This window comes from Podarcis erhardii (assembly GCF_964252035.2).
Source record: "Podarcis erhardii genome assembly, chromosome: Z".
NCBI lineage: Eukaryota > Metazoa > Chordata > Lepidosauria > Squamata > Lacertidae > Podarcis > Podarcis erhardii.
This window is the reverse complement of record NC_138504.1, coordinates 39,067,123-39,079,263: the sequence shown is the minus strand read 5'-3', so window position 1 is coordinate 39,079,263 and position 12,141 is coordinate 39,067,123. Positions and strand designations below refer to the sequence as shown.

Here is a 12,141-nt window from a genome sequence, read left to right as displayed (position 1 = left end):
TGTAGCCAGTACTGAGCTACATGGACCAGTGGTCTAGCTTATTCTACAACAGCTTCCTATGTTCTTATTTTAATCAGCCCTTTATTTAGAATCATGAGTGCTAGAATCTTACGTTAATTTCTATAAGAAACGCTCTGTGGTAGAGCACCTACTTTCCATGCAGAATGTCCCAGGTTCAATCCCCAGCATTCCAGGTGGGTCTGGGAGGGGGTCTGTGCCTGAAACCCTTGAAAGCCTCTGAGAGTCACTGTAAGCAATAGTGAGTTAGATGGACTAATTGTCTAAGGCAGTTTCCCATTTTCTCCATGTTAAAAGTTCATACAAATGAGCACTGAAATGAAATTAAAATGCTAGCGGTGTTACTGAACTGATTACACAAGATTTGGTGTCAACAAATGTGAATGCTAGCTTACCAATCATGGCCATAAATTTAATGCTGTTGACCAATGGTGAAGGCTTCTGTTATGCACTCCTTCTCAACAGTAAAAAATAAAACTCACTGGGGTCAGCATTTTAGTGTGAATTCCCCCTATCAATGCACACATTTGCATGTAATGCAAACTTTTTTGCAAAACAATTTCCCTTGATATAATGCATTTATATGCACTCCTTCCTGAAGCACATGCTCTTTCGTATATATTATTTGGCCAGCGAACTGCACTGCGAAATTCAGAGAAGTGTAAATTTCAAAGGACTTCTGTCTTTGGGTTTGTGCATTGTTTTGGAAAGTGCAAATTTAGAAAGGTTTGCCAAAGTCTAATTGAACTTAACGGTGATTGCTTCTTCAGTAGACATGTAAAATACTAGAAGTTGATGGAATGAATGCTTTTCTTTCCAGTGCATTAGTGAACTGTGGAATCGTGTTGAGGGGTTTTGATGTTCACCGTATCCTCCATTTTTAGTTTTGTTTATAGATGCAATGGGGACACGTCCTTGCTTACCAAGAGTTCTATGTGTGCACGAAGAAGCTATGGATCGGGGCTAGGAAACGGCTGTGTGTTTTCATATGAAGAGCCAGGTTAGGCTCTTGCAGCAAAACACATTAGTTTTGCCTCAAGCCCCTTGATAATTTTGCTATATCTTTTGTGCTGTTTGGGGTTATATTTTCCAGAGATTGTGATTTGGGAGGGGGCAGAAGGAGAGTATTTGTATTTCTTAGACCTTCCTTTCTTCTCCCTTCCTTCCTTTAAAAATGATCTCAGAATAATCTCATATAATTTTTTTTAAAAATCTGAGAGAGAGCTGGGGAAAGAACCTCTCTGCTTTTTCACTCCCCCGCCCCCTTTAGACAAAGAAACAGCTTCCCCTGCATGTTGTTTTTAAATACTCTTTATTCCTTTTGCCTATTTCAGCGTGACCTTGACCTATAACTCATGACCTAAAAATGTAATTACTTTTAAGTCTTCCCCGCACAGCTGCCACTATGAAAAAGTATATAGAGAGGTTTGGTCACTCATGTCAGAGGAGAAACCTTGTAATTGTAAGTTAAGCAATGAGATGCTGTCCATTCTTGCTCCGCACAGCAAGGTTGTTGCTTTCGAGGAGAGGAGGGATGGGGAAACCCATAATAGAATCTGTTATAAATTACCAAGCCTCTCCCAGGGTAGATTAACTTCTTAGTTAGCTCCTTTGGCATCTTGGAGGAAGCAGTGGCTGTTAAGATTTGCTTCCTTTTCTTTCTTTCTTTCTTTCTTTCTTTCTTTCTTTCTTTCTTTCTTTCTTTCTTCATTCACCAGTGAAATTCAAAGGGGTGAAAATACAGTGACTGTGTTACTACTCAACATGCCAGACTGGAGACTTTGTTCAGGAGGCAGCATATTTATATTATATTATACTATACTATACTATACTATACTATACTATACTATACTATACTATACTATACTAATACTATACTAATACTATGCTATACTATACTATACTATACTATACTATACTATTATTATATTATATTATATTATATTATATTATATTATATTATATTATATTATATTATATTATATTATTAATATGTTTTATTATATTATAGATATATAGTTAAGAGTTTCAGGCTTCTTTCCAAGATGTCCTCCTCTCTCTGGGTGAAGTGCAGAAATAAAAAGCCCAGATCAATAATTCATAACATCGGAACTCCAGTTTCAACAATAGCCAAACTGGCGAGAATGGTAGATTAACCCAACATGTGAAAGCAAATATGCAGCACAGTGGATAAAGAGCAAAACAAAAGCCAACACACAAATAACAGTGCACTTGAACATACATAGGGAAAGGTCATAGCTTGGTGGTAGAGCTGCTGCTTTGCATGCAGAGAGCCCCAACTTCAGCCCCTGTTGCCTCCAGGTAGGACTGGGAATGTCCCCTGCCAGGCACCCTGGAGAGCTGCTGCCAGTAAGTGTAGACAATACTGAGCTAGGTACACCAGTGGTCTGAGTTAGCGTAAGGCAGATTGAAACCAGCAAACATCAGGAAGTCCACACACAAACATGGGGGCAGGGAATGTTAAACCTGCTCGCTCAAAAACCTGCTTGTTTGTTTTTGTCTCTGGGCACTCAGGCATTTCGGGAGACAAGGTGGAGGTGGATCCTGTAACAAATCAGAAAGCCAGCACTAAGTTCTGGATTAAGCAGAAGCCCATCTCCATCGATTGTGAGCTGCTCTGCACTTGTGACCTTGCAGAAGAAAAGAGCCCAAGTGAGTATTCTGCCTATCTTCCCTGTTTCCTCCTGGCCCCATCTCACTTCCCTTCCATCCACCCTGCCCATCCAACCTATTGTTTTATAGATTATAAATGCCACATTGATTTCTCAGTCATATAATATGCCTTCTGTTGTAATTGTGATGTTTAGCTCATTTTTAGTCACTGTTTTGTTAATAGTGCTGTATTTTATAGATTGCAACTGTTTTATTAATGATTTGTTAATTATTGTATAGGACTTATGCTGTATTTGTGATGTTCTATTATTGTTATTTATTGTTTGTAAGCTCCTTTCAGATTCATTTGAATGAAAAGTGGCATAGAAATACAATAAATCAAATCAAACCAGTAGTCAAATATCCTCCCCTCAAAGGCTTCCCCGCTCCAGCCAAACCCTGCCAGCCAAATTCCAGTGTAGTCCATGTCATATAGCAGTTAAAGTGCTGTACTTCAACCTGGGAGACCAGGATTCAAATCCTCCCTCAGCCATGAAGCTCCCTGGGTGACCTTGTGCCAATCACTGCCTCTCAGCCTCACCTACCTTACAGGGTTGTTGTGGGGATTAAATGAGAATGAGGAGAAACCTGCACACCCCTTTAGCTCCTTGAAGAAAAGATGGGATATAAATGCAGTGCTGTGCGATCTGGTGATCTGTGCAGGCTCATCCTTTAGTGCACTGGTGGGGAACCTCTGACCTATGGACCTAATTATGTCCAGCACAGATTCCACCAATCCCACTCCCACAACCTATGTCCCCATCTTACACCTGGTGTTGTATACGGCATCAACCACAAGGCATGTACCGGGTTTTTTTTGTCTATAAGACTCACTTTTTCCCTCCTAAAAAGTAAGGGGAAATGTGTGTGCGTCTTATGGAGCGAATACAGGCTGTGCAGCTATCCCAGAAGCCAGAACAGCAAGAGGGATCGCTGCTTTCACTGCGCAGCGATCCCTCTTGCTGTTCTGGCTTCTGGCTTTTCCTCCAAAAACTAGGTGCGTCTTGTGGTCTGGTGCGCCTTATAGAGCGAAAAATACGGTAAATATGCAGCTGCAAAGGAACACTGCATTTAGCAGCAGAAGCAAAACTCATTTCATTTCTGTAATCATGAGTGTGTTCTGATTTAAAGTGAATTCAAAATGTGAAACTGGACATGTTCAGGATATGATGATGCTGATGCTGATGGTGATGGCAAATGTTAATTGTATGTTTCACAACTGAAACAATACAGTTTGGGTATAAGAACATAAGCAGAACCTGGTTGCTGGATCAGATCAATGGGCCTTCCAGTCCAGGATCTGTTCTCTCAGTGTCTAGCTAGATTCCCCAAGGGGAATCCCACAAGCAGGACCTAAGCACAAGAATACACTCCCCTCCTGTGGTTTTCAGTAACTGGTATTCAGAAGCATTCCTGCCCCTGTGGCATTAGACCACTAAGTTGAGGGCTAAAACTGCACCCACAAGCATTCTCCCTCTGGGTCAGATGGTTAGAGTGGGTAAGCAGGCAGCAATGGCAGCAGGGCCAAAGACCTTAACGATCAGCAGAGTATGGATGTTGGTAGGGGTCCCACAATGTAAACAAACTGATTCCTGCCGTGGCAGTTCGTATGTGCAGGCAGGTAGGGTAAGAATTCATTTCTCCAGTGGACTCAGTTGCCATTCTGTGCCAGCACCCTTATGTTATTATGCAGTTGAAGGCAGAAAATACTATCCTAACAAATCCCAACCCCAATGTGCTCAATCTAGTTAATTTAGACAGGTTTGCCAACATAGTACCCGTGGGCACCAGTGTTCAACTACTGCCTCTTGTGGCACTCACAAAAAGTCTCAGTAAAAATCCCCTCAAATATCCACAGTGAGATGTTGTTTGCTCTTTCTGCTCTGTTCCTGTTCACTCTGGCTCAGCCTCTTCTCTGTGCCCCAATGGCAGCCATTTTGTGTTACGTCTCTCCCCTCCCCCACCCTCTCTCTCTCTCACACACAGCAGCCATTTTGCAACTGGTGCCTATAGCACTTCCTCAAAATTCCAGTGTGCCCACTAGCTCAAAAAGTTAAGTAACCCATGGTTTAGGAAAAAAGGATCACTAAATGGGGAGAGAATAGAGGTCTATAGTAACATTATTGACGGGTAGATAATAATTTATTGGTCCACTTTCTCTAGAGAAAGTGGACCAATAAATTATTATCTACCCGTCAATAATATGAAATAGATCAAGGTCTCATCCAATGCAACAGGATGGGATTTTATGCCTTCTTTCTTAATTGGATAAATCCTAGATCCAACAGGGGAAAAGTACTTCTTCACAGAATACAGAATTGCGCTATGGAATTCACTCCTATAAAATGGGACCACACAGTCCCAGATTTAGACGGCTTTTTAAAAAGCAGAGGGTGGCCTGACTGGAAACATTTGACTGGCTGGGAGCTGGGAGCTGGGATGCTGGGCTGGGTGGACCTTTGCATCTCTTTCAGCAGGGCTCTTTCTATTTTTTTATGGAGCACCTGTGCCCCTGGAATAGAAGCTTGAGGGATAAATACAAATACAACTTTGTATGAAATGTGCATGACCAAACAGTTATTTTCTCATGATTTGATTTGATTATTATTGGGGGAAGTGGGATAATCACACACATAAACACACACACAGGATTTGAACATGTGATATTTTTTTTTGTTATAGTTCACAGTTTAAATAGTTATTTTGACGTACATTTTTTTTTTATTTTGACATGCGTTAGACTTTTTCCCCCTTCTTTAGATTGTAAACCTATGGGTAGGGACTGTCTTCTTTTGACTATACATCTTTCTAGGAACCTTTTTGGCTGAAGAACAGGGTACAAATGCCCTAAACAAACAAAAAATAATAATAGTTACTGGGGATTGCTCCCTAAGTGAAGCTGCAATACATAAATAATGAGAGAAAGTGACTGAGTCAAGATCCAGAAGGCCCCCCCCTCACGCTCCCAAGCATTACAGTGCACAGACCCCTAAATTCCACTTTCCTGGTTTCCTGTGCCTAAAGCTCTCAGGGAACGGGAGTGAAGCTTGCAGCTATTTGAATCCCACCCATGTTGTCTTCCCTACAATCTTGAGGCTCTTTTCTAAGCAACAACCAGGTCACCCTCCACAATCAAACTTTTGTGCAACATAATTATTCAGGATCTAGCCAATCCTTCATCCTTGGGGTCCAGGACCCGATCCCTAGCTAGACCACTTTGGCTCATTCGCCTTTTTGTAATGTCAGAAGGATCTCTGGGGACCTTTAAGCAGCATATGGAGGTTGCACATGGCTTGAAAGGAACTTTGGTCTTAACTGCACTGTACATCGTTCCCCACACAGATGGGAAAAGAGCGTCCTTTTCAAACTCCTGGAGGAATTTAAGTCAAGAATCCTTGCCCAGAAGAATAGCAGCTTGAGTTGAGGAAAGATGCATTTTGCGCCTTAGGAAATTCAGCCTGGAGGTGAATCCATTCAGTTTTAATTTCTCTTTGGGTACACCTCAAAATATATTTATGCTTTCGTTCAACAGTGATCTATAACTGCACATGGTTTATGTATACTGTTTGATAGCACTGTAGTTTTTAAATTTTGTATAACTTTATAAAAATTAACTGCAAGTAATGTAACAAAAATAGATATTTATGGCTTCAAAATAATGAAAAAAAAGTTAACAACTTTTTGCATGAAGAAAGGATGAGTTCAGCGATGGAGCACGTGCTTACCATGTGGAACATCCCTGGTTTAATGTCCAGGGCAAAACCGCTTTCAGAAATCCTGGGGAGCCTCTGCCATACAGTGTAGACAATGCAGTGGTACCCCGGGTTACATTCGCTTCAGGTTACATACGCTTCAGGTTACAGACTCCGCTAACCCAGAAATAGTACCTCAGGTTAAGAACTTTGCTTCAGGATGAGAACAGAAATCGTGCTCCGGCGGTGCGGCAGCAGCAGGAGGCCCCATTAGCTAAAGTGGTGCTTCAGGTTAAGAACAGTTTCAGGTTAAGAACGCACCTCCAGAACGAATTAAGTACTTAACCCGAGGTACCACTATATTGACTTTGATGGAGTGATGATTTGCTTCAGTATAAGGCAACTTATTGTGTTCCTGGAAAGAGTTGTAACTCAGTAGATTTCCAGATACTCTGTTTTCCATGCTGAAGGTCCCAGGTCCCATCCGCAGCTTCTCCAGTGGGTCTGGGAGTGCCCTTTCCCTGAAATCCTAGAGAGCTGCTGCCAGTCAGTGTAGACACTGCTGAACTAGGTGGACCCAATTGTCTAACCCATTGGAAGTCATCTGTTTGCTGACATTCCCTGGCATTGTCTCATCATGCCTTGCAGGAGGTTCACAGCAAAACAGGTTCTTTGTCACCCATTCTGGGGCTTTTTCTTCAATGAGTCCCTTTTGAACCTTTAAAGAGGGGAAGTAACACTTATAACACTTATTTGGGTGGATGAAGGAATGATGCTTTCTTCATAGCCCCAGGTTTGCCTGTGATCCTATCAGCAACGTGATATATGTTTGTTGCAGAGTTTACATCAAAAATTATTCCTGGGGCTTCCTTGAAATGAATTATGGCAGAGGGAGCGAGGCTGAGGGGGAGATAACGGTTTTTGAGTTCTGCAATATATTTTGTTTCCATGTTTTTATCTCTTGTAACACAACCATCCTCCATCTACTCTTTCCGAGGTGCACTGGAACGTGTCACAAACGGATGGTCCTGCACTTCCACTGTACAAAGACGCCTTTGCTCTTTTGTTAAAAAGAGACTCCCTCTCCAAAGGCGTCAACTTCTGATTTCAATAACATAAACCTCTTTCCTCTACCCTGATCACCAGAGAATACCCTTCAGAAACATCTCTTAAATGTTGGTGTCTGTGGACATAGGGCTGTATCCAGCGCTCATCCCTACTCAGAGTAGAACCCCTCCCCAGAATCACACACTTCTTGGGATTCCAATTGCACCTCCCCATCCGTCTAGGATGTTCCCTTTGGTTTTCCAGCTCCAACGCTCCAAGCTTCTCCTGATCCCGTCAGCCCTCAGATTTCCATGGGACCCAGGATAGGATTGTTGCCTGCTGGAATAATTTGGCAGCTTGAAGATGGCCTGATGCACAGGGATGTGTCAGAGTCGTTTCTGCTCCTAATTGGCCTTTGAGAATATTTCTGCCTCTTATGCTAGGCTGGCTCAAGGTTCTGAATCTTTATTTGCCATATAAATCCGGCTGCTTGAACTCAAACACTGGGAGAGGTGCTTGTAAAACCCCAAGCCCATTAGAATCTTGCAAAACACCATATCTATAAAGTGCTTGTTTAAATCAACCACCATCTGATTATCACAAAAGATTTTGCAGGTTTTGAATCTTGAGGGGAAGCGTCCTGTCGTTAACGAGGAAGATTTAAGTCTTAATAAAGGAGCTACCATTTTTATTGCCAAAAAAGAGCCCTGTATCTCAATTAAGCGTACATAATATAAAGTCTAAAGGAAGCAACGTAATAAGCTTAATACAATTATGTCCTTTGGCAATAGTGTAATTTAAAGGAAATCTGATTCTCTTAATGTTTCTTTACATTGTTTGAGGAGAAGACAGGTCGGGAGTCAGTTCCTCAAGCCATTGCCTGTTCCACAAAAACAAACTCTTGTGGGTGGAACATGACCAATGAAGGCTGTGTGGATGTTAACTTAAGAATATCAGAAGTTCCCTGATGGATCAGCCCAGTGGCCCATCTAGTCTATAATCTTGTTCTTGCAGTGGCCAATCAGAGGCCTCTGAGAGGCCCTGAATCCCACCGCACCCTCCCTCCCTGTGATGTTCAGCAGTTGGTATATAGAGGGATACTGCCTCTGACTGTGAAGGGAGAACATAGTCCTTGTGGCTTATAGCCATGTTGTGCTGCTGAAAAATTGAGGCAACCAGATTAGCAGAGTTTCTGCAGGGCAGCGATTTTGACCAAGTGTTCAAATGAGTGACTTGCTTTGTTGACTCATTCATGAGGGTTTGGCCTCCAGATCTGTTTCCTTTCAAACCTGGAGCACCACAAGAGCCTTACTGCATTGGGCCAAGAATCCAGCCAGAATGGGGGCAGAGCCTCCAGGTGCTATTGGGCTACAACTCCCAGGAATGAGGGCCCTCCTCTCTCATTCAGCTGCAGCAGAGGTAGAGGCAGGAGAGCAAGGCCTCTCCCATTGGCTAAGCTGAGAGACCAACTACCATTTGGCCCCTCCTCAAGCTGTTTCCATTCAAGCTGGGAATCATAGAAGCCAACTCCCAGGGGCCAAGGTCCCTTAGCTCCCCACCCCCTAAAATGTTTGAGGGGGCTGCCCTCCCAAAATTGATGGGCACTATCATTCAAATGGGGTGTGATGGGGTGGGGCTTACCTGGAACCCCACCCCAATATTTTATTCAAGTTGGCACCCCTGCTGAGAATTCTGAGAACAACTATATTACTTTAAGGAGTAATGCTCAAGATTGTTTACCTCATTCCTCCACATCCCTTTTTTGTGTGTGTCGTGTCTCTGAGATTGCAGACAATTAGTACTTTTCTGGAGTGACAGCTTGCATACCAGAACTTTAGATTTGTGCATTTAAAATGGATTAAAGCCCTCCACTTTTGCACCTTAGCGCAAAAATACCAGACTTTTTTTAGTTTTGGAAAATGTGGGGTGAATGGGAAGACATGTAAACATCCTGAAGGCAAATCAGGATGAATGCTCAGTAAAGACCGGGTGTAATCTAACCTCTGTATAAGCTTTATGCAAACAAAACAGGATGAAGGCTCCATAAACAGGTTATCTGGAAGGGCTGCAAGCCTGCAGGCAGGGATTGTCTATTTATCTTCTGTATAGCACTTAAAACATTTTAGGCATTTGAGAATGATACACAATAATGATAATTCTTCTGCATTAGCTTCTCCCAGCCTTCTAACATGTGGCAACCACACGGTAGTGCCACCCACCAACCTCAGAAGCCAGTGGTGTGGTTGCCAAGCATTGAGCTTGGTGGCAAGAGCATTAAAAACCCAATCCATATCAACCATTTTCCTCCCCATTGTTTTACTAAATTCACTTATTAGGAGCATAGGAAACTTCTTTCTACTGAGTCATACCCATTGATCCTTCTAGCCAAGCACTGTCTATGCTGACGTAACAGCAGCTCTCCAGAGTTTCAGGCAGCAGGCCTTTCTCAGCCCAACCTGGAGGTGCCAGGGCTTGAACCCGAGACCGTCCCCATGGAAAGCAAATGCACTGCTGTTGCTGTTCACTTGAAAAGAAAGGAATACTTCGGCCCTTCTGGTTCTGAATACAGGGGCTGAATTAAACAGTACAAGTACTGCATTGTACTGAGTCAAACCCATTGATCCATCTAGTTCTGCATTGGCACTGATTGACAGCTTGCCTGGGTTTCAAGCAGGGAGCCTCTCCCAGCTCTACTTGGAGGTGCCTTTGGGGATTGAACTTGGGACCTTCTGCATACAATGCTCTGCCACTGAGCTACAGCCCCATCCCCATTAATAGAATAATTTCTATCTAAATGGAATTTCGTCATTCTCTGGCAGCAGTACTTTCCGTTCTCCCCAGCGGCCCTACTCCACACACACAACACCCCTCTGCGGGCCCCACGCATGTACACTGGTGGCTCCCAAGTTGTAATTTAATTGCCTGGATTGTGGCTCACGGTTTTAAGATTCCCTTTCGATTCCTGTTCCATTGTTGTGCTGGGGCTTAACAGAATGTTAACCTGGTAATAGGCGCAGGGGCCTTCCCATTATGTGTCTTGCTATCGAGCGGTTCTGCATGGCTAGTTAAGGAAGATGGCGAGAAGATTAATGAAAGCTGCCTAATACAGCAGAGGGGTGGTAGGTACCTCTGCACAATACTTCCAGCTAGGGCATATTAGAGCTGAACCAGAGCACAGCTTTCTCCTATGCTGCCACCCCCCCTCCTCCCTTTTCCTTTATCCCGCAACCTTTGAACCCTCCTCACTGTCGAGAGCTGCCAAGAGGGCCGACGTTTTGATTGATGTTGCTACACGAGTCAGTCCTTTTTCCCGTCGAATTTGGCATCTCCACGAAAATAGCTTTCTCCAGCACAATCCGGGCTGGCTTGTAAGTGATAGCCAAATTAACAGGCCCCCAAATGCTGTTGTTTTGTTTTAGCCTTTGTTTTTGAGAGGTGGTAAGCATTTGCAGCCAAAGGTGTCTTCGTTTCCTGGGCTGAACACATTGGGCGTAGCAGCATCCTTGTGAGTTTACAAATGGGGTTATGTTAGGACCCAGACCCAGAAATCAACAGGATGTTTTGTTTGCTGAGCGCATCTGTTTATTTATTTAAGTTTCCACTGGTCCTGAAAGCGCTGCAATGACTTGCCAGTGAACTGCTGGGCCCAATTCAAGGTTTTAGTCCTAGCATACAAAGCTTAAATGGTTTGGAACCTAAGGACGTAAAAGAGCACCTTCCCCAACATTTTGAACCCTGAGGTCAGCAGTTAAGGCCATGTTGGTTGTGCCACCACAAGGGTGGCACAACTTGTGATACTGGCCTGTAACGAGCCTTCTCAGTGGTGGGTCCCCATTTGTGGAATGCCCCCGCCTTGGTGAGGTTTGTCTGCTTCCCTCATTATCAGCTTTCAGGAAGATTTTAAAAACATTCCTGTTTGTCCAGGCTTTTAAAAAATGCTGCTCCTGGCAACCATTAAATCATTGGCTTAGAGAATGTGATTGCTTTCAATTGTTTTTAAAATGTTTTTAATTGTTTCTAGAATGCTTTTTAATGAAATTGATGTATTCGCCCTGGGCTCCTTTGGGAGGAAGCACAGAGTAGAAAAATGGATAAATTCTCATCATCGCAGCCACTGCCTCTTCGCTTATAAAGTTGCCTGAGTCTTGAGATCCATGTCTGAGGTCCTAATCAGAATTCTGCTGTTGTCAGCACCAGAGACAGGACCTTTTCTCCTGTGGCACAGAATGCTGAAGAGCTTTCCTCAAGCCAGTGTCCACCAGATGTTTTGAATCACCATCAGCCCTATCCCGCATGGGCATGGTAGTCAAAAGCATCTGGAAGGCACCAGCTTGGGGGAGGCTGATTCAGAGCATGGTTGGTCCCGTGAGACATCCATCCGGCCCCCTCTCTGCTCACCTTTCATCAGGTACCTAAGACTTGATGTCTGTGTCAACAGGGCCTTTTTAGACTTCCTTAAATGCTTTATGTTCCTGATTAGGATGGTTGGGTTCTTAGATTACATTTTAATGATGCCATTTTGCATTTATTGCTTTTGTTGTGTCTTTATTGGATTTCCATTCAGCCACCTTTGAGTATCAGTGATAGGAAGCTTTGCTACATTTGCATCCCTAAGAACAGAAGCATTTTCAACATTTGTTGAAAACTTCCTTTTGCCCCAATCCTACTCAAATGAAGTCTGTTTAATTCCTACAGTTTTTAATTCTTGTTT

General features: G+C 43.2%; 1 protein-coding gene across 10 annotated transcripts in view; it reads left to right on the top strand.

The window, feature by feature from the left end:
• MAPKAP1 (MAPK associated protein 1) overlaps positions 1–12,141 on the top strand; it is a 181,912-nt gene that overhangs the window by 148,508 nt on the left and 21,263 nt on the right. For 8 of the 10 annotated variants that reach the window (XR_014152682.1, XM_081847641.1, XM_081847639.1 and 5 more), the window contains one exon: positions 2,554–2,691. Coding sequence is in view for 9 of the 10 variants with exons in the window: in XM_081847641.1 (XP_081703767.1) it covers positions 2,554–2,691 (138 nt within the window). In the remaining variant the exon portion in view is untranslated. Of the gene's footprint in view, positions 1–2,553; positions 2,692–6,033; positions 6,156–12,141 lie in introns of all 10 variants that reach the window. The other 2 variants (XM_081847643.1, XM_081847644.1) reach the window with 1 other exon arrangement.